At 44.7% G+C, this 22,382-nt stretch overlaps 2 protein-coding genes across 2 annotated transcripts in view; both read left to right on the top strand.

Moving 5' to 3' along the window:
• The first annotated feature begins 1,957 nt into the window (after positions 1-1,957).
• LOC138966540 (uncharacterized) lies at positions 1,958-14,833 on the top strand. The gene is made up of 3 exons (XM_070339182.1): positions 1,958-2,890; positions 14,199-14,378; positions 14,577-14,833. The coding sequence occupies exons 1-3, from the start codon at positions 2,299-2,301 to the stop codon at positions 14,831-14,833; spliced, it is 1,029 nt and encodes a 342-aa protein (XP_070195283.1). The 5' UTR covers positions 1,958-2,298.
• Positions 14,834-14,981: 148 nt separating this feature from the next.
• The window catches only part of LOC138959333 (neural-cadherin-like), a 77,299-nt gene continuing 69,898 nt past the window's right edge, over positions 14,982-22,382 (top strand). The window contains exons 1-5 of the mRNA XM_070330765.1: positions 14,982-14,999; positions 15,427-15,574; positions 17,012-17,107; positions 17,774-17,882; positions 18,270-18,396. Of these exons, the coding sequence (XP_070186866.1) occupies positions 17,051-17,107; positions 17,774-17,882; positions 18,270-18,396 (293 nt within the window). The 5' untranslated portion in view covers positions 14,982-14,999; positions 15,427-15,574; positions 17,012-17,050. The remainder of the gene's footprint in view (positions 15,000-15,426; positions 15,575-17,011; positions 17,108-17,773; positions 17,883-18,269; positions 18,397-22,382) is intronic.

The following is a 22,382-nucleotide window of genomic DNA, read 5'->3' as shown; positions in this document are numbered from 1 at the left end:
CGAGAGAGAGAGAGGGAGAGAGAGAGAGAGAGAGAGAGAGAGAGAGAGAGAGAGAGAGAGAGAGAGAGAGAGAGAGAGAGAGAGAGAGAGAGGTGAACCAGACAGACTGAGACAAAGTGACAGAGAGAGAGGGGGGGGGGGAGAGGGAGAGAGAGATAGAGCCGGAGAGACAGACAGACAGACAGACAGACAGACTGACTGACAGACTGACTGACAAATCGATATAGACAGACAGACATTCCGATAGAGGCAGACATAAAAAGGGAAAGAGTGAGAAAGAGACAGACATACGGACAGACAAATAGACAGACTGACCGACAAGACAGACAGACAGACATAAAAACAGGCAGTCAAACAGACAGATAGACAGACAGAGAATCTGTTATATAGCTTAATAAGAAATAAGAGACATTCCAGAACTATTACCCAAGTCACATTGACATCGGTTATAATGACCTTTCTTTCACAATACAACAACATGTGTGTCACTTGTAAGTTCCGGCTTATAGTGTAGAACTGACGCGCAATTATATTGATCTTCGCGATTAAAATTGTTAAGCTTATCATTTAATTAAGGAACACATGTCAGAGAACTATTAACATTCCCCGCGTTCTTCACGTCTTTTCACTATTCTTTTTCAATTCACCACGCTTGATTTTCCATCAATTATCCTTATTCAACTTCGTGGCAGTCAGCCATATTTATAACTGTGTAGGTAGGCCTCAATTCCAATAAGTCACCGTTCGCACTGTGTCATGGGAAAACCCTACCTTCTCGACTGACGTCACACGGTGCAACTAACACAGCCACTGCGTTATGTGCATTGACAGCTAAAAATAACCCCACGACTGGGACAGGCGAACTCATGCACGTATGATGTGATTGAGACAAAGGAAACTGACCAGTGTCTTGTTTCCTGATACGTGACTCGATGTTTAGACGTTGCCTATCTTGTCAAATACTCTTGAAAGCGTGGGAGACGTAAAGAACGTCATACAGAGCGCTGTCCTCGGCAATTTGCAAACAAGAACAAAACGTAACAATAGGCTACTCAGGTTTAACTAAGAAACAAAACCGTAAGCTTAGTGTTTTGATCCGAGGGGTTTGTCTGGCAATAATATTGTTGTTGTTTTTTTATAATTATGGCACTTACTTACTGCCTTTCACGCCTGGTGGCGTGTAGGGCAGCGACAAAGGACCTCCACTTTTGTCTGTCTCTTGCAAGCCTTTCCAGAGTCGCCCAGGAGTGGTTGGGGTCCTTTGATTCCCCCTCCACTGTTATAATTATGGCAGTGTAGAAGAAAACATCGGCCACTCGATCCTGTACCTGCATGAATGTGTCACAGGAGTTGTCCTCAGAAATGTCCAAACGAGACAAAAAGAGCTATATTCTAGTAATGCCTGAGCAGCACAGACAAAAATTAGCTTTACCTGTTTTGATGTGTTTTGATTTGGAATAATAGTCTTGTCAGTTTGTGGCAAAAAAGCAAAAGATCTAACACTCATATCGGTGTGAGAACATGTATAAGAGGGTTGCAGAAAGACGCGGTCCTGAGGGATTTCAATACGAGGACAAAGCTAATAACTATAAGTAAGGTTAGGCTGCTCAGGTGCAACAAAGAAAACGTATATATGTGTTTTGCTCCAAGTTACTGCCTTTGTCATTCTCTGGCAAAACAGAATAGGCCCTAACACAAGCTAATGATAGCTACAAGTAGTTATCATGTGCTTGACGCCCTAATAGTTATTTGGTTGTTTGCGGGTCGGCGAAAATGAACAAGCGATCTGTCATTGTGCGTTTTGCCCTGTCACACCCAGCTCTGACTATGTCGTAACCGTTGCGGGGTATTGTGATAAGAATTTAGCGGTCTCGTCATCGCAAAAGCACGCACACCTCCCCAAAGGCGAGGCCAAGCCAGGTAAGGCCGAGCCGTTTGAATACAGCCGAGCGAGCAAGCGAGAAACAGCGCGCAGTGAAACTAGAGGTTTGAAGTTTTACCTGGCTGCGTGTCGCGTCTGTCGCGCGGCGCTTTGTGTGCTTGTGTGTGTGTGTGACGGTTGGGAGAAAGACAGCCAGCAGTGGCCGAGCCTGGCCGTGTGTGTTACCTTTATCGATTCGTGTTGTTTTGAAACCTCTCAGGAATGTGTCTCGTGAGTCATGTCTTGACCAGTGATTATTAGACGTCTTCGTTGTGTTTTAGAGGTTTGAATTCCGTGGGAATATACTACAACCCATTCGTGACAACACACCTGTGTGCCGTGTGAACCAGTAAAGCAGGCAGTGACGGTGAGCGGCCATGATGGCTGGGACGAGAACTATCTATATCACCGGTGTAGCGGGGCTTGTGTCGCCCCTGGTATGTGTTACCCTGCTTCTCTCAGCCGTGCCCGGTCTCAGAAGTGAACTTTCTTTTTCGTCCCACAAAGAAAATAATGGAGTGGTGGACCTCTCTTCTCCTTATTCACACAACTCACGACTCGACAAATCTCCCGACCAACAGGGAGCTTTCGAGATTCAACAAAGTATCTACAATGATTTCAACTCTCACTTCCGCCCTCCCTTGGACCGACTGTCTCAGGTATGGAGGGACCAGTTCGGGAGGAGAGGGATTCCTCACCTGAGGAGGAGACGGGCCGTGACCCAGGAGACCATGAACCAAACGGTGCCTGAATCCCAGCTTGGCGTGCTGGTCAATTTTCCCCAGAAACTGCTAAACACGGCGGGCAGAAGGTTCTCTTTGAATTCGTCGTCGGTCAACCCGGAAATGTTTGAGCTGACCAGTGGAGGCGTGTTGTCGTTGCGGAGTGGATACCGTCTGGATTACGAGGACAGTGCCATGAGGTCCATCACAATGGTTGTGCACGCCGTCAGCACTTCTGACCCCACTGGTAAGACATAATCACTAATAATGGGGTACATAGAGAGAAGATCTATAGACTTGAACATACAGACACCCGTAAGGGCGCACACACTTACAGTTACCCACACACGCTGGGCTGACACAATCACAGCTGTGACCGCACACACATACACACACACAGTGACACACACTCACACACACACTCACGCACTCACACACACACACACACACACACATACACACACACATACATACACATACACACACTCACAGATGTGACCAGACACACATTGGCATTCACACACACACACACACACACACACACACACACACACGAAGTGACACGGGCGCACAGTAGCACGCAAACACACACACACACACACACACGTATACACACACACACACACAAACACACACATGTACAAGTGACTGTCATGCGCACAAATACAGACAGAGTGAGGGGGGGGGGTGAGAACCAGAAAGAGTTTCAAGATTGCGAAAGGATATTGCCAGGAGATCCCTCACCTTTGCTGTACGTTTTTAGGGCCCTCAATATAAGTAATGTGGATGAAAGTCACTGAGAGAGAATGCTTAGAGTGGACGAAGTGTTACGAAAATAATACCACGAGATCCATCAATTTTGTTGTCAGTATTGTACGTTCTTTTAGAATCTACTAACACGAATTGAAGAAATCACACACACACACACACACACACACACACACACACACACACACACACACACACACACACATACACACACTGACATGGTACTACATGTACTACTACTATTACTACTACTACTACTCACTACTCAGTACTAGAACAAGCAGTGTTTTTTACATCTGGCCATCGCCCTAAAGAGGGAATAACTAATCTACTATGGCTAACTCGTTTACAGGGTCTACAAAGAAAACAATTGTGTGTTTGCAAATAAACAGAAGTACATAAATAAACTTAATATTTTTTAAATAACCCGAAGGGAAAAGAGGATCATTTCGCGTTTATTACAAGTAATACCTACATTGCAAGGATAGGGAATTTACTATTTCCAACAACATTCAGTTGGCGTCCTTATGCTTGGCATACGGCTGATGTTGTTGTTCTGTTGTTACTTTTGCTCTTTGCTTGTCGTTGTTAATGTTGTGGCTGGTTACCTTTAGGTCCACGTCAGTCAGTGTAGCGTGCTCATGTTGTTGTTCTGTTGTTACTTTTGCACTTTGCTTGTCGTTGTTAATGTTGTGGCTGGTTACCTTTAGGTCCACGTCAGTCAGTGTAGCGTGCTCATGTTGTTGTTCTGTTGTTACTTTTGCACTTTGCTTGTCGTTGTTAATGTTGTGGCTGGTTACCTTTAGGTCCACGTCAGTCAGTGTAGCGTGCTGACATTCTCAGACTGTATCCATAGATACATTCTACGTTTCCCTTTCAAACCTGTTGGTTCTCAAGAAGTGGTGAATCTCGTCACGGTAACAGTCACTGCTTGCTTTGGAAAGTGACTTCCGGTTTCGAACCCCCACTCTCAAGTCATTGTGCCTTGAGCGGGTTTGCCACTCCTGCATACGAGTGGAAATGTGTAGACCGTCCAAACCAAAACCGAGCAGTTTGCGATCCTATAAATGTTCTCTGCTATCGTACTACTCAGTGTAGCTGAACAATACCCTCCTTCTCGTGAACACGATCATGTAATCAAACACAAATCTGTCTAAACTTTTACACAAGATAACAACATCCGGCCACTGAGCCGCATACCGAAATACAACAGCCTGGCTTTCTAGCACATCATCGAAGAAAATTACCGCCCTTTAATTTTATGAGAATCCGTGGACATTTCATCAATGAAGAGAGTAGCATGGTACCATCTGTCAGCGCCATGTTTTATACCTCAGATTACCCCCCCAACCCCTGCCACACACACACAAACAACTTCACTCCCAAATGAAGTGAAATCCCTTCAGCGCACACCACTCTTCGTTTCAATTCATAACCTTTCCTCACCAAAATGAATGTGACAGGGCTGTCAAATATCAACCCTGTTTGACTAGCTTTGCCTCCAAAGGGAAAGGTGAATGTTGTGCTTCGTGCACTCGGCTCCATTAATTATAGTTATTAATATGCTTTGGTTGGGTATCGTCCGACCGTAGCTCTTACGTCATGTTCATATTGGAAAGGGAAGGAGGAAACCGTGGGAAATAATGGGAGGCCAACACCAACTCGGGCCAAAGCAAACAAAGAAAACATCAATAAAATAAATTGACTCAGTCTGGTAAAATTGTTGTGCAAACACGCATTTTATTATCAGGTGAACCCGCTTAAACAGTATCTCACAAGCCAGGCTGTTGAATGTGGCTCAGTGGCTGGCTCAGTGGCTGGCTCAGTGGCATTAGTTGTTATCTCGTGTAAAACTAAGTTTAGACAGATTTGTGTTTGATTACATGATCGTTTTGACGAGAAGGAAGGTAATGTTCAGCTAGAAGTAGCACTAGCAGAGAACATTATTCCGATTGTATACTGTTCAAAAAAAGAAACGCATAGTTGCTACTTGCCAAATTGTTATTTTTCGAAAAAATTAACAGAAAATCCAATATTTAGATTATTTGTTTGAAATTTGGTATGGACACAGTTGAATGCACACACAGTTCATTTGCATCTTCAAATCAATCAGTCAATCAATACGATTGGGTGCCGAGGCTGTCAAGTCAGTAGGGGGTGTGACTGCCTTGAGCAGCAACAACTGCCCGGCACCTTCTGGGCATGGACTGGATCAGATGCCGGATATCTTGCTGTGGGATGGTGTCCCACTCCTCCTGAAGTGCCTGCAATAGATCGCGGTGATTTGCCGGCGCTTCTTCTCGCCTGCGCACACGTCTGTCCAATTCATCCCAGAGGTGTTCTATCGGGTTCATGTCTGGCGACATGGATGGCCAGGGAAGCACCTGGACATGGTGGTCGGTGAGGAACTGGGTGGTGAGTCGTGCTGTGTGCGGGCGAGCGTTGTCCTGCTGGAATATGGCATCCTGGTCAGCCAGAAGAGGAAGGGCGTGTGGGCGCAGAATTTCCTCCGCGTATCGCTGGGCAGTTATGCGCCCTTGGACGTGCACCAGGGTGCTCCTTCCAGCGGTATTGATCGCCCCCCACACCATGACGCCTCCACCACCATGAACGGGTGCCTCATCCACACGGTTGGGCGCGTAACGTTCGTTTACTCTCCGGTAGACCCTCCTCCGACCATCATGTCGCTGGAGCAGGAAGTAGGACTCGTCGCTGAACCACACGTGTCTCCAGTGATTCCGGACGGTCCAGCGAAGGTGCTGGTTGCCCCACTGCACTCGGTTCTGGCGATGGCGGCGGGTGAGGACAGCTCCTCTGTGAGGTCTGCGAGCTCTCAAGCCAGCTTCATGCAGGCGGTTCCGCACGGTCTGGTCCGATAATCGGTGTGGCCCGGGGAGAGCCTGGACAGAAGATGAGGCCGACAGGAAACGATTCCGGAGGTGGCGGAGCCGTATGAAGCGGTCGTGAGCAGCAGTTGTCGCCCTTGGTCTTCCCGCTCGTGGCAAGTCAGCAACGGAGCCAGTGGCTTGAAACCTGACCCACAGTCTACTGATGGTGCTCTGGGACACGTGGAAGTGCCTGGCGATTGCACTTTGACTTTGGCCTGCTTGTAAACGACCCAATGCAATTTGGCGGTCTTCTCTGCTCAATCGGGCCATCTTTCGTCGCTGAATTGTCGTCTGATTTCTTTGTGGCGAACAATCCGCTTTTATGGGTTTTGGAAGACATGGTGAGAGCTCAATATTCCCCGAGTTTCACGAGATTACACTGAAGCATGAGCAATTGCCAAATGAGCAATTTTGACATTGTAGCCACTGATAACGCATGCGTCACGTGCAGAGCTCACTTGTGGCAATGGACGAAAGGTCGACGACCAGATAAACATTTTCTGCAGTTTGGTGGATATCCTTGTAGCCATATAACTAAATTAACCAAATATTACAAGCTATGCGTTTCTTTTTTTGAACAGTATAAATTGCTCTCATAAAACTATCACTAGAGCTAGAGGGGGCATTGTAGAGGGTACAATAATGGCTTTACTGTGTTGAAACACCATATACATTTTGTCAGTGCCAGTTCTATAGTGTGCTGGTTTGGCCCTCTCATGATACGAGGGCTTGTCCGTTCCCGCTAGAGTTTCTGTCGTCTTGTGCGATGAAGGGGGGAGGACAGTTTCACTCAAACACACAATGACAGACCTGCGTATAAAAGACAAGTGGGGGTCATAGAAGATTAATTTACAAGCAACAATTAATGACAGTATTGGACTGTCACTGTATGCCTGCATTATTAGTTGTCAGTAATTATTACATGTGCTGATTGTTCTCTTTGTCTGCGCGCGTATAGTATGTTGGTTATGTTTGGTCATAGTATGTTTGCTTATGTTTGGTCGTTATCTTTGCCTGTGCGTGTATTGTATGTTTGGTCGTTTTCTTTGCCTGTGCATGTATAGTTTGTTGGTTATGTTTGGTCGGTTTCTTTGCCTGTGCGTGTATAGTATGCTTGGTCGATGTATGTATTGTAAAGCGCTAAGAGTAGACATTTTTCTAGAATAGCGCTATAAAAGTTTGCATTATTATGACCTATTATTATTAAATGATTACCATTTATGAACAAGACCGCAAAGAGCGGTTGTGAGAAAAAAAAATCAGGTGCGTGTCATGAAACACTTTTTCTTTACACCATCAGTAAATTTACGTCCCCAATAAAACAATGCCTTTTCAGATTTTCTGTTCAGTCTCTGTAAATTGACCCCCGTTTTAAGACTCTCTCCTTTTATCAGGATCTCGAATTTTCGGAGGTCTTGGATGAAGGCTCCACATTTTTTGAAAAACGTGAAGCTGCTGCAATGTCACGGTAGACTGGCGATCATTGAATAGGATTTGGACTGGTATTGTTGGTATTGTAGCAAATGTATGAAACAATGCTACTACACTCTAGCTGGCATTAGCATGTGAGGACTGTCATGTTGCTGCGTGTAATGATCGCATTGTGCGTTGCGCGACTGAGGCTGAAAGAGAATAGAGGGGTAAGAAGAATGGTTTATCAGATGAACTTGGCCGCCTTCAGTAAACCGCAAAATCCGCACCAGGCCATCAGTGAACATTCAGGATTAGGAAATAAACGGCCGTTTTCATAACGACACTGGGATACCCACCGTTTTCATAACGACACTGGGATACCCACCGTTTTCATAACGACACTGGGATACCCACCGTTTTCATAACGACACTGGGATACCCACCGTTTTCATAACGACACTGGGATACCCACCGTTTTCATCACGACACTGGGATACCCACCGTTTTCATAACGACACTGGGATACCCACCGTTTGAATGGTGCCCATACACCTTTTGGTAATATGCACGCTGTGTCGTAGTTATACAGTAGACACCCCCTCCCCTCCACACACACCAAACACACACACATACACACCAAACACACGCACGCACACACACAAACACACTTTTTTCTTTAGACCTCATAAGATCTGAGAAGGTCAGGTTAATACATGTATACACAAATACAGTATTTTAAAGTATTTGGAGGAGGAATGTGGGTAAATTTTAAGACGCTTTTAAAGGTCCTTGTCTACATTTTTATACCGAAATCGCCATTTGACCATTAAAATGCTGAGTCTATTATCTACAAATATCAACAATACACCCCCTTTCGATCAGGAAAGACGAAGCCAGTGTAGCCGTTTGAAAATTCATTGTAGTATTCCAGCGTAGTACTCATAGTAGGATATCCTTATTTGGAAAATGCCAAGCGCAAAACTCCTCTCAAATCCCGTGCCGCATTTCGTGCGTTTAAAAAAAAAGCGTGGACAGCGCTCCAGTGTCAAACTGTTGCTGCACTTGTTTGGGCGTGGCTATAAGCATAGAGACACCTTGATCTTCTTGATCTTGATCTTGATGTATTACGCCAACAGGTCCCAAACTTGGGAATATTCGTTGGCGGAAAAATTGGGGAGAGCACTTGGTGTTTTAATCAGCGTGGACAGCGCTGACATGAATTTGATTGGTCAGTATTTTTAGGCAAAGCACATGTTCTCAGCAAACAGAAAACAAAATATTGGAAGCGTGAGTCACGCTACCCAAAAATAAAATCTTTTTTTACATATATTTTTTTTCTAAAACTTTTTTTCCCATGGTTCATTCATCATTTGACATAATTTTGTATCGAAATCTAACCATAAGATTATTGAAAAAAAGCAAAAATGTAGACGACCACCTTTAAGAATATCTGGAAAACTAAGGTCGAACGACAGGGGTGGGGGGGGGGGGGCAATTTGATTGTAGTTTGTACATGTGTTTGCAGTCTAAATTGATGGGCGTCTAAACTCCAAACCCTTGCTTGGAAGAGCCGCCGGTCACTCCGCTGAATGCCTGAACAAAATGTTCCCGGTTGAATAGTTCAGAGGATAAATCTAATGAGGCGTGATAGATTGATGGGCAAGGGGGCAAGCCCGTTGCGAATTACTCGCCTTGAGTACAACTTGTAGTTGTAGTTGAATTCGAAATGACTCATGAGTGAATTATGACGAGTGTTAGACACGAGTGCAAGTAACCCGCGTCCTTGCGGTAACACTGGAAAGCAACGGCTGTCATTGTCATAAGAGATTGTAGGTTGTGTGGAACTTGCTACCTTTGCACTCGTCACAGTGTTGCAAGAGGCTGGACCAAATCCACAGACTCTCATATCGTTATTAATGATACTTGTTACTATTTCATTTCCTGTTCTTAGTACCTGTCCCAGTTTTCTTAAAAGTGAAAACCAGGCTCTCCGAATTCTCATGTTCTTTGTATTCGTTCTACTTTTCTTTGAGGAAAAAACTCGCCAGACTCGTTATATATAAATATATATTCAAAGTACATTGTCACAGTTTTGTTAGAGGCCGGAAATGCTCTTCAGCTTCTTAAGTTATTTGTAAATCAAGATGTTGCGAGAACCAGTATATTTGTGTAACGTCTGTTTGTCTGTTCGGCTTGACTGACTGTTTGTTCATATTTACGACCAGACAGGTTCACAACCACTTTTCACATCCTGGATGTTTTGCATTTATTGGTCACGATAGCTATGGGCGAAGACTGCTGCCTCCGATTTGCATTATCGATTATGCGTACGCTAAGGGCATCCAGGGTTGTTGTTTTCGTCTATAGTCTAACATGAAGTCATCAATTCCTATTTAAAAAGTAGTTGAAAACATAGCCCACAAACGCATCTGAGCTTACCCCCATCCCCCATCCCCCCATCCCCCATCCCCCATCCCCCAACCCCCCATCCCCATCCCCCATTCATTTTCGTGGTTTATTGTCCATGTTTCTGGTGATTCATTTTCGTGGTTTATTGTCCATGTTTCTGGTAATTCATTTTCGTGTTTTATTGTCCATGTTTCTGGTGATTCATTTTTCGTGGTTTATTGTCCATGTTTCTGGTGATTCATTTTCGTGGTTTATTGTCCATGTTTCTGGTAATTCATTTTCGTGGTTTATTGTCCATGTTTCTGGTAATTCATTTTCGTGGTTTATTGTCCATGTTTCTGGTAATTCATTTTCGTGTTTTATTGTCCATGTTTCTGGTGATTCATTTTCGTGTTTTATTGTCCATGTTTCTGGTGATTCATTTTCGTGTTTTATTGTCCATGTTTCTGGTAATTCATTTTCGTGTTTTATTGTCCATGTTTCTGGTGATTCATTTTCGTGTTTTATTGTCCATGTTTCTGGTGATTCATTTTCGTGTTTTATTTTCCATGTTTCTGGTAATTCATTTTCGTGTTTTATTGTCCATGTTTCTGGTAATTCATTTTCGTGTTTTATTTTCCATGTTTCTGGTGATTCATTGTCATTGTTATCTTGTTCTCGCTCTTCTCACCTGCAGTCTCTTGCTCCTGTTTTGATAAAGTGAACAGGATTTCTCTCCTTCAAACGCTGTGACTGTTTTGATAAAGTGAACAGGATTTCTCTCCTTCAAACGCTGTGACTGTTTTGATAAAGTGAACAGGATTTCTCTCCTTCAAACGATGTGACTGTTTTGATAAAGTGAACAGGATTTCTCTCCTTCAAACGCTGTGACTGTGTTGATAAAGTGAACATGATTTCTCTCCTTCAAACGCTGTGACTGTTTTGATAAAGTGAACAGGATTTCTCTCCTTCAAACGCTGTGACTGTTTTGATAAAGTGAACAGGATTTCTCTCCTTCAAACGCTGTGACTGTTTTGATAAAGTGAACAGGATTTCTCTCCTTCAAACGCTGTGACTGTTTTGATAAAGTGAACAGGATTTCTCTCCTTCAAACGATGTGACTGTTTTGATAAAGTGAACAGGATTTCTCTCCTTCAAACGCTGTGACTGTTTTGATAAAGTGAACAGGATTTCTCTCCTTCAAACGCTGTGACTGTTTTGATAAAGTGAACAGGATTTCTCTCCTTCAAACGATGTGACTGTTTTGATAAAGTGAACAGGATTTCTCTCCTTCAAACGCTGTGACTGTTTTGATAGAGTGAACAGGATTTCTCTCCTTCAAACGCTGTGACTGTTTTGATAAAGTGAACAGGATTTCTCTCCTTCAAACGCTGTGACTGTTTTGATAGAGTGAACAGGATTTCTCTCCTTCAAACGCTGTGACTGTTTTGATACAGTGAACAGGATTTCTCTCCTTCAAACGCTGTGGCTGTTTTGATAAAGTGAACAGGATTTCTCTCCTTCAAACGCTGTGACTGTTTTGATAAAGTGAACAGGATTTCTCTCCTTCAAACGATGTGACTGTTTTGATAAAGTGAACAGGATTTCTCTCCTTCAAACGCTGTGACTGTTTTGATAAAGTGAACAGGATTTCTCTCCTTCAAACGATGTGACTGTTTTGATAAAGTGAACAGGATTTCTCTCCTTCAAACGCTGTGTTATTATGTTGTGCACATAACTACTGTAAGCTTTGAGTGTGTGTCAGACACTGTTCCTTGCATGTCAAAGCGGGAGTGGGGAAACTGTGGGGTGTTTTAATGTCGGTACTCAAATCGTATTCTGAGTCATCTGATAATTGCAGTTATTTACAAGTTGTTCCAAGTGCTTTTTTTGTCACGAGAAAGCCTGGATCCTTGAGTAACTGAGGGGCTAACACTACAAGCCATTCCATTTTGATTGTGATTGCCATGGATTCGTTTGCACTCTATTTATCATTCTAATTGATCACACGTGATATGTTCTGTAATTATCACAAGAAAGAACACGTGAATCGCATTCTGTTTACTTCCGTCTTACTATACATGGGGAGGGGATTAGCCATCGCTGATGCACTGAGATCATCATGTCAGCTCTGCATGCATAGTCACGCTTAGTTGCTTCATGTTATAACAGCTTTCAGTGAAATTCACGCTGTTCGGTCACAGTGTCCCTGTCCATGCTTGAGTGAACATCCTGGGGGTGCAGCGCTTGTTGCTCACGCATACCAGCCTAAAATTAGTTTGAAGTACAGAGGACCCCCCCCCCCCCCCCCTTTAAGACCCTCCGATGTAAGACTCCCGAGTCCCTTTTAAGACCCTGTTTTCTCAGACTTTGTGTTCATAGAGTTTGTAAATGTAACCCCTTTAAAACTCCCTCCATTTAAATTTAAGACCTGTTTTTCTCAGAGTTGTGGAGTTATTAAACGTGTGTGTGTGCGTGTGTGTGTGTGTGTGTGTGTGTGTGTGTGTGTGTGTGTGTGTTTCCCAGTATACGATCCTTGTCCGTCGCTGGTAGTGAGGGTAATTAACATGTTAAAAGGGAGCTGTAGGCGTTAAGTACCTGTTCGTCTCTGGCTGATTTGGGTTTGAGTGTGAGTTTCTGTTTTGTTTCGTATGACGCGCACAGAGGCAGTGAATTTATGGTACAGGTAGTAAAGTAGTGTGGTGTGTGTGTGTGTGTGTATGTGTGTGTGTGTGTGTGAGTGTGTGTGTGTGTGTGTGTGTGTGTGTGTTCGTGTGTGTGTTCGTGTGTGTGTGTGTGTGTGTGTGTGAGAAAGAGAGAGAACCAAAGAGACAGACAGACAGAGACAAAGAGTTGAAAATGTTTCATGAGGATTTCCTTTCTTCGCACCTGGTTACATGCCAATCTGGACACCGCATTGGTTGGCGGGCAGACAAGAAATAGCACAGCACAGAGCAAACACTGACTGAGAAATAAAAATTGTAACTTGTAACTGTACGACGACAAGGCGGCAGTGGGTTTGCCAGTCGTTATCTTGAAGGTGACCAAGGGGCCATGGTACATGTATTCAGTCTTACTGAAACATTTAAACATGATAAGTAGCGTATGGCATTGCCAATGCGGCCAGTTTACCGCCTGATACACTTGTTTTGAAAAGACTGAGTGGAGTTACTTCCAGCCTGTGTCAGAATGAAGCTCAGGTCGAAAGCAGCACAGAGACATATGGATCCTTGCGGCCGGTAGCATACATTATCCATGAAATGCCGGTTAGGTGTGAGTGTTTGATGTAGGACCAACCCAACACTGATACTGTCGGCTTACCGTGTACAGGAAGTACCTGTGTGACATAGTTTTCCCTGGGGAACAAACTATCGTTAACTACACTACCACGAAAAAAAATCCCCACACAAACCCACACAAAAAACAAAAAAACACGCATACATAAAAAAGCATAACATGGGCAACACTTATTGAGGCCTTGCCATCATCAATACCATCATTATGTGTTTTTGTTTGCTGACTATGACCAGGATGAAAACTAACCCAGAAAAGGATTACAAAGAGGGCGCCTGTGGCTGATCCATACATATATATATATATATACCTTGCTTTGTCAGCTGAAGGTCTATGTTGACACAGCAGTGGGGAGTGTTTGTAGAATGAATGGGCTCAGTACACACTGCTCTGCTCCCTTCCCCAACCTCTGTACAATAGAACCCCCTTTTATAACCCCTCCCCCCCTTCTCTCTCTCCCCCCCCTGCCTGTTTGAAATATTTGTTATGACCCTAGTTTTTCAAATTTTCTGATAATAACTTCAGTACACTTATCTCTATTTTAACACTCGCTCCCTTTATCAAGTTATACCTGATTTTCGTGGCTTTTTTGAGTTGACCCCCCCCCCCCCCTCTTTATAGGACCTCCAAAAATATGAGGAGATCAGGTCTTAAAAGGAGGAAGTCTTAAATTGGGGGTACACTTACAGAGGTTTTGAACAACAAGTCTGAGAAAACTGGGTCCCAAAAGGCAGGCAGTCTTGAATTGGGGGTTCCACTGCATAAGTAGATGGTTAACGTCAGACTCTGACTGTGTCGTTGCAGACGTAGTGGAGATCACGGCCACCCTGTTCGTGACGGACGTGGACGAGGCGCCCGTGTTCACCACGGAGCCCCAGCCCTTCCTGGCCACCATCAGGGCCAACTCCGGCGCCGGCTACACCATCATCACCCTGGTGGCCGAAGACCCCGAGGGGGCCCCTGTCAGCTATAGCAAGATATCAGGTATGTCACAGGGTCACTAACCAATAGACAGCCACGTCTCTGTAAACGGGCATTTAAAAACATGTCTTGGAAAATGGTCTCTTGCAGTAACCTTGATGTTCTGACCTACAACAAGGGATCAGGTATGTCACAGTGTCACTAGCCGATAGACAGCCACGTCTCTTTACATGGGCATGACTCAATGACTGTACGTTTCAGTATCCCCCAACCAATACGAGGACCGCATAGAGGTGAGGATGACCGACGTGGGCAACGTGCGGCAGTGTGAGATACGCACAGTGGGCACGGCCAACTTTGACCCCGACACCATCACTATCAACGTGGCCGCGAGGGACAGAGACACCGGGGGCAAGGAGGTGACCACCACGGTCAGTGTGCTGGTCGGACTTCGGCCCCCACAGTTCTACAGCAGCTCTTACCAGGGAGCCATTCTGGAGAACAATGACTGCACGTGAGTTGTTGAAGGCTTTAATCATAACAGTTCTCTAGCAGCTCTTACCAGGGAGCCATTCTGGAGAACAATGACTGCACGTGAGTTGGTTTAAACAAAATTGTATTCAGGATTTCTTCGCATGAACAGTTCAAAACACACAACTAGGAGAACAATGGGCTGGACCGCACGTGCGATAATTATTGTGTGCGCTTTATGATGGCTATGATGATGAGGAGCAGGTGGATTAGAAGGATGCTGTTGGTGATGATGGCCGGAACTAATGAATACAAATGTGTTAGGTATTTGTTAGCAATGGGGAAATTGAGGAGGAAGACTCAGAGGATGATGATGATGATGATGATGATGATGATGATGATGATGATGATGATGATGATGATGATGATGATGCATGATGTTGGAATGTATTCTAGTAACAGTTTCATCCACATTTTACAGAGCGAGTTAGGTGAGCATTCAGTGTGATAATGTTATGTTATCAATAGATGCACGTGCTGAATGGTGCAATTAAATTATTGACATAATGTTGTGAATAGTTCCGAAATACAGTACTAATAAACTGATGAGAGACGTTCTGTTGTTGTTTGTTGTTGACAGGGTGAACGCACTGGGCACTTCTGCACAGCTACAAATCAGGACCAAGACGTTCCAGGAAGGAGCTGTGACCTACACACTGGCAAACCAGGGCGGGGGCGACTCTGATCTTTTCAGCATCAGCAACGCGGGCTACATTATCTGCAGAAAGGTGGATGACCTGCCCCTGGTGTTTGTGCTGTTTTTAAACAAGACGCTGACATACATGTTACTATACAACAAGTTGTTTATCTATCTGTCAACAATATGCTACCCCCCGCGGGTTAGGGGGAGTCCCATATTGGTTGGGACGAGAAAGAATTTACCCGATGCTACCCAGCATGTCGTAAGAGGTGACTAACGGTTCTGTTTCTCCTTTTACCCTTGTTAAGTGTTTCTTGTATAGAATATAGTCAATGTTTGTAAAGATTTTAGTCAAGCAGTATGTAAGAAATGTTAAGTCCTTTGTACTGGAAACTTGCATTCTCCCAGTAAGGTCATTATATTGTACTACGTTGCAAGCCCCTGGAACAAATTTTTGATTAGTGCTTTTGTGAACAAGAAACAATTGACAAGTGGCTCTATCCCATCTCCCTCCTTCCCCTATCCCATCCCCCCCCCCCCTTTCCCGTCGCGATATAACCTTGAATGGTTGAAAACGACGTTAAACACCAAATAAAGAAAGAAAGAACAATATGCTATTTTAGTCATTTTCAGTTGACAGGCACAGAGGCGTTCAGAACTGGCTTTGCTTCAGTTCTCGTTTGAGGAGAAGAATCTTCCATTTCTCTTTGTATCTCAATTGATTGATTTGGTTGATTCATTGATTGATTGGTTGATTGGTTGGTTGATTGATTGATTGATTGATCGATTGGTTGATTGATTGATTGGTTGATTGATTGATTGATTGATTGGTTGGTTGGTTGATTGATTGATTGATTGATTGATTGATTGATTGGTTGATTGGTTGGTTGGTTGATTGATTGATTGGTTGATTGATTGGTTGGTTGGTTGATTGATTGATTGGTTGATTGATTGGTTGGTTGGTTGATTGATTGATTGATTGATTGATTGATTGATTGATTGATTGATTGATTGATTGGTTGGTTGGTTGATTGATTGATTGATTGATTGATTGGTTGATTAATTAATTGATTGATTGGTTGGTTGGTTGGTTGATTGATTGATTGATTGATTGATTGATTGATTGATTGATTGATTGATTGATTGATTGATTGATTGATTGATTGATTGATTGATTGATTGATTGGTTGGTTGGTTGATTGATTGATTGATTGATTGATTGATTGATTGATTGATTGATTGATTGATTGATTGATTGTGTGATCCATGCATTCTTTCTTTCATTCATTTATTCATTCTTTGATGGTTTCCATATCACAATCAATAACCCTACAATGTTGGGTTGAAGTGGAATTGAGTCAAAACCAGTGTTGTCTTGTTCAAATCTCAAAGAAGCGTACAGTCACTTGTGGTTTCATCATCATGTGTAGGTACAGTGTCTCAGGTTTATTGTCTTTCACATCTGTGTTTATGCCACCACCCTGTATGGAATCAAACTGAATATGATTGGTTGGTTGTGTTACAGGTTCTGGACTATGAAACGGTGTCTCCCAAGCTGCAGAGCATGACGGTCACTGCCACGCAGAGAGTAGGCAACACGGATTTCTCCAGCACTGTCGGTGTAAGTGTCTTGCACTGGTTCTTGGAGACTCCAAGACTGTAGATTGTGATACAGTACTGTTTAACCGCACAGTGGCCATACACGTAGTTCCTCCCCCGAAAGCGGCGTATGGCTGCTTAGATGGCGGGGTAAAAACGGTCATACACGTAAAAGCCGTTGAGTTTCAGCCCAAGAACGAAACAAACAAACACGTAGTTCACCCGCGTCCACTCGGCCTTTGAATGGCAGCTTAGCTTTCAGACCCTGAGAATGTGCAGTCGAGATGGAACACAAAGTTGGTCAGGTTTTTGTGTACCTAACAGCTTGTTTGCTCATGCAATAACGCACCAAAAACTTGTTTACTGCTCTCTCTGCGTGAGGAGCTTCAAATACAAATGTGTTTTATTTGATTGACAGCTTTATTTCAGATGAAATTATGTTGTGGATGCTTTTCAATCCTGGTATTCATGAACAAAAACCAGTGCATGAAACCACACGGAAACCATCTTAATTCATAATATTGCTTGTTTTGTGGGTCTTTTGTTTTAGTAACTATTGCTGAATCTGAATATGTGCTAAAAAGGTACATACAGAACGTGTAACTGTATAGTGATTAACACCACATGTATTTATTACTTTGTTTCTTATCACTGCTGAATGACATGAAAATCTATTTGTGTTTGACAGGTGACAATTCAGATAGAAGACATGAATGACAACCCGCCCATCTTTAACCAATCTCGCTACGATGCAACGTTGGTAGAGAACGTAGCTGTTGGGACTGACATCCTCACAGGTAAAGAACAAAACAACTTCAAGCTTTTTCTGCCATTGATAAATTGTTCTTTCATGTTCTTATCATTGATTTTGTTTCTTATTCAATCTTTTTCTGCTCTAACTGTTCCCTCTACCTTGTTCATTCAAGCAAATGTTTTGACTTGTATCCTTGTTTGCAGCCGCACACACACACACACACACACACACACACACACACACACACACACACGTAAGCACACACACACGCACAAGGACAAACACACACACACACACACACACACACACACACACACACACACACGCACACACACACACACACTCACATACATACACACACACACATACACACTTTACACATTTTGGTATCACCAATCCGAAGTGGACAACCTGATTGTACGCTGTGCAGTGAAAGCACTAGACCTGGACACCGGGGTGAATGCACACATCGACTACTCACTGGTGGGAACAGAGGACTTTGAGATTGTCACGCAGAATACTTCCAGCGTCTTTGAAGGCGTCATTCGTATCAAGCGGTATGTACTTTGACATTCTGTGCTAACTTTGAGGTTGTCACGGAGAATAGGGGCTTCCAGCGTCTTTGAAGGCGACATTCGTATCAAGCGGTAAGACAGTCTGTGCTAACTTTGAGGTTGTCACGGAGAATAGGGGCTTCCAGCGTCTTTGAAGGCGACATTCGTATCAAGCGGTAAGACATTCTGTGCTAACTTTGAGGTTGTCACGGAGAATACTTCCAGCGTCTTTGAAGGCGACATTCGTATCAAGCGGTAAGACAGTCTGTGCTAACTTTGAGGTTGTCACGGAGAATAGGGGCTTCCAGCGTCTTTGAAGGCGACATTCGTATCAAGCGGTAAGACATTCTGTGCTAACTTTGAGGTTGTCACGGAGAATAGGGGCTTCCAGCGTCTTTGAAGGCGACATTCGTATCAAGCGGTAAGACATTCTGTGCTAACTTTGAGGTTGTAACGCACAATACTTCCAGCGTCTTTGAAGGCGTCATTCGTATCAAGCGGTAAGACATTCTGTGCTGGGTCATTCGTATCAAGCGGTAAGACATTCTGTGCTGGGTCATTCGTATCAAGCGGTAAGACATTCTGTGCTAATTAACTATGAACTTTTAGGGCAGGTGACAGCTCTTTAGTGTGAACATGTTGAAATTTTATATATATAGAGAATACTACATGGCTTGCTGTGTCGTACCAGATTTACACGAGGTTTTTTTAAAATATTGAACTGCGAGCGAAAGCGAGCTGTTCACTATTTGAAAAAGCAACGAGTGTAAATCTGTTACGGAACAGCAAGCCATGTAGTATTCTGTTTATCCTACATACTGTACTTACGTGTATTTTACTGAAAATGTCCTGCATTTGAGGCAGCTAAATTGAAGACGCTTGCTTTAGAACCTCGATCTCTTCTAAAGCCTCGTGCAATCTATTACGTCAAAGCAAAGAAACGTCACTCTGAAAGTGTGGCGTGACGTGTTAGTTCTAAAGATTCATCGAGGGTAATTAGCGAGCGCAATTTGTGTTTCTATAATGACGTTTGTCTCGGTGACTTTGGCATCATAAGCAGTGGAAAAACAGGTCCCGGCCAGACTTGCTTGACATGACCTCATTTACATGATATACACACGTGTGATTTGAACGATTATTATCTCACGGGTGTCTCTCTCAGGTATGTAGGATAAATATTCAAATGTTGCAGGGGCGGATCAGTTGCTTTGTAAGGGGGGGGGGGGCACTTTGAATCGAAAGTGAATGTGATGGGCGCGAAGCGCCCGAATTTGCTAGGGGGGTCCGGGGGCATGCCCCCCCGGAAAAAAAGTTTTGCCCAAAGAAGCAAAATGGTGCCATCTGGTGCCATTTGAACTTAGAAATGGTCATAGAATCAGCATAGAAAAATCTTTTTTTTTTCTTCTTTTTTTTTCGGGGGGGGGGGGGGGCACGTGCCCCCTGTGCCCCCCCCCCCCCCTCGTCCGCCCCTGTGTTGAGTTGCAACTCCTTTATTTTATGCCTTTGTTTGGTGTTGTAGCGCTCGTGTTTATATGTGCTGATGCTAGGCTTTAACTCAGCGCTGTGTCCTTGTTGGCTGTGCCGATGCCTGTCTTTAACTCAGCGCTGTGTCCTTGTTGGCTGTGCTGATGCCTGTCTCTAACTCAGCGCTGTGTCCTTGTTGGCTGTGCTGATGCCTGTCTCTAACTCAGCGCTGTGTCCTTGTTGGCTGTGCTGATGCCTGTCTCTAACTCAGCGCTGTGTCCTTGTTGACTGTGCTGATGCCTGTCTTTAACTCAGCGCTGTGTCCTTGTTGGCTATGCTGTTGCCTGTCTCTAACTCAGCGCTGTTTCCTTGTTGGCTATGCTGATGCCTGTCTCTAACTCGGCGCTGTTTCCTTGTTGGCTGTGCTGATGCCTGTCTCTAACTCAGCGCTGTGTCCTTGTTGGCTGTGCCGATGCCTGTCTTTAACTCAGCGCTGTGTCCTTGTTGGCTGTGCTGATGCCTGTCTCTAACTCAGCGCTGTGTCCTTGTACTTGTTGGCTGTGCTGATGCCTGTCTTTAACTCAGCGCTGTTTCCTTGTTGGCTGTGCTGATGCCTGTCTTTAACTCAGCGCTGTGTCCTTGTTGGCTGTGCTGATGCCTGTCTTTAACTCAGCGCTGTTTCCTTGTTGGCTGTGCTGATGCCTGTCTTTAACTCAGCGCTGTTTCCTTGTTGGCTGTGCTGATGCCTGTCTCTAACTCAGCGCTGTGTCCTTGTTGGCTATGCTGATGCCTGTCTCTAACTCAGCGCTGTGTCCTTGTTGGCTGTGCTGATGCCTGTCTTTAACTCAGCGCTGTGTCCTTGTTGGCTGTGCTGATGCCTGTCTTTAACTCAGCGCTGTGTCCTTGTTGGCTGTGCTGATGCCTGTCTCTAACTCAGCGCTGTGTCCTTGTTGGCTGTGCTGATGCCTGTCTATAGCTCAGCGCTGTTTCCTTGTTGGCTGTGCTGATGCCTGTCTCTAACTCAGCGCTGTGTCCTTGTTGACTGTGCTGATGCCTGTCTTTAACTCAGCGCTGTTTCCTTGTTGGCTGTGCTGATGCCTGTCTTTAACTCAGCGCTGTGTCCTTGTTGGCTGTGCTGATGCCTGTCTCTAACTCAGCGCTGTGTCCTTGTTGACTGTGCTGATGCCTGTCTTTAACTCAGCGCTGTGTCCTTGTTGGCTATGCTGTTGCCTGTCTCTAACTCAGCGCTGTGTCCTTGTTGACTGTGCTGATGCCTGTCTTTAACTCAGCGCTGTTTCCTTGTTGGCTGTGCTGATGCCTGTCTTTAACTCAGCGCTGTGTCCTTGTTGGCTGTGCTGATGCCTGTCTCTAACTCAGCGCTGTGTCCTTGTTGACTGTGCTGATGCCTGTCTTTAACTCAGCGCTGTGTCCTTGTTGGCTGTGCTGATGCCTGTCTCTAACTCAGCGCTGTGTCCTTGTTGACTGTGCTGATGCCTGTCTTTAACTCAGCGCTGTTTCCTTGTTGGCTGTGCTGATGCCTGTCTTTAACTCAGCGCTGTTTCCTTGTTGGCTGTGCTGATGCCTGTCTTTAACTCAGCGCTGTGTCCTTGTTGGCTGTGCTGATGCCTGTCTTTAACTCAGCGCTGTGTCCTTGTTGGCTGTGCTGATGCCTGTCTCTAACTCAGCGCTGTGTCCTTGTTGGCTGTGCTGATGCCTGTCTCTAACTCAGCGCTGTGTCCTTGTTGACTATGCTGATGCCTGTCTTTAACTCAGGGCTGTTTTCTTGTTGGCTGTGCTGATGCCTGTCTCTAACTCAGCGCTGTGTCCTTGTTGGCTGTGCTGATGCCTGTCTCTAACTCAGCGCTGTGTCCTTGTTGGCTGTGCTGATGCCTGTCTCTAACTCAGCGCTGTGTCCTTGTTGACTATGCTGATGCCTGTCTTTAACTCAGCGCTGTTTCCTTGTTGGCTGTGCTGATGCCTGTCTCTAACTCAGCGCTGTGTCCTTGTTGACTGTGCTGATGCCTGTCTTTAACTCAGCGCTGTGTCCTTGTTGGCTGTGCTGATGCGAGGCTCTAACTCAGCGCTGTGTCCTTGTTGGCTGTGCTGATGCCTGTCTTTAACTCAGCGCTGTGTCCTTGTTGACTGTGCTGATGCCTGTCTTTAACTCAGCGCTGTTTCCTTGTTGGCTGTGCTGATGCCTGTCTCTAACTCAGCGCTGTGTCCTTGTTGACTGTGCTGATGCCTGTCTCTAACTCAGCGCTGTGTCCTTGTTGGCTGTGCTGTTGCTAGGCTTTAACTCAGCGCTGTGTCCTTGTTGACTGTGCTGATGCCTGTCTTTAACTCAGCGCTGTGTCCTTGTTGGCTATGCTGTTGCCTGTCTCTAACTCAGCGCTGTTTCCTTGTTGGCTATGCTGATGCCTGTCTTTAACTCAGCGCTGTGTCCTTGTTGGCTGTGCTGATGCCTGTCTCTAACTCAGCGCTGTGTCCTTGTTGACTATACTGATGCCTGTCTCTAACTCAGCGCT

This window comes from Littorina saxatilis, linkage group LG1 (assembly GCF_037325665.1).
Source record: "Littorina saxatilis isolate snail1 linkage group LG1, US_GU_Lsax_2.0, whole genome shotgun sequence".
Classification (NCBI taxonomy): domain Eukaryota; kingdom Metazoa; phylum Mollusca; class Gastropoda; order Littorinimorpha; family Littorinidae; genus Littorina; species Littorina saxatilis.
This window is presented reverse-complemented; position numbering and strand designations above follow the sequence as displayed.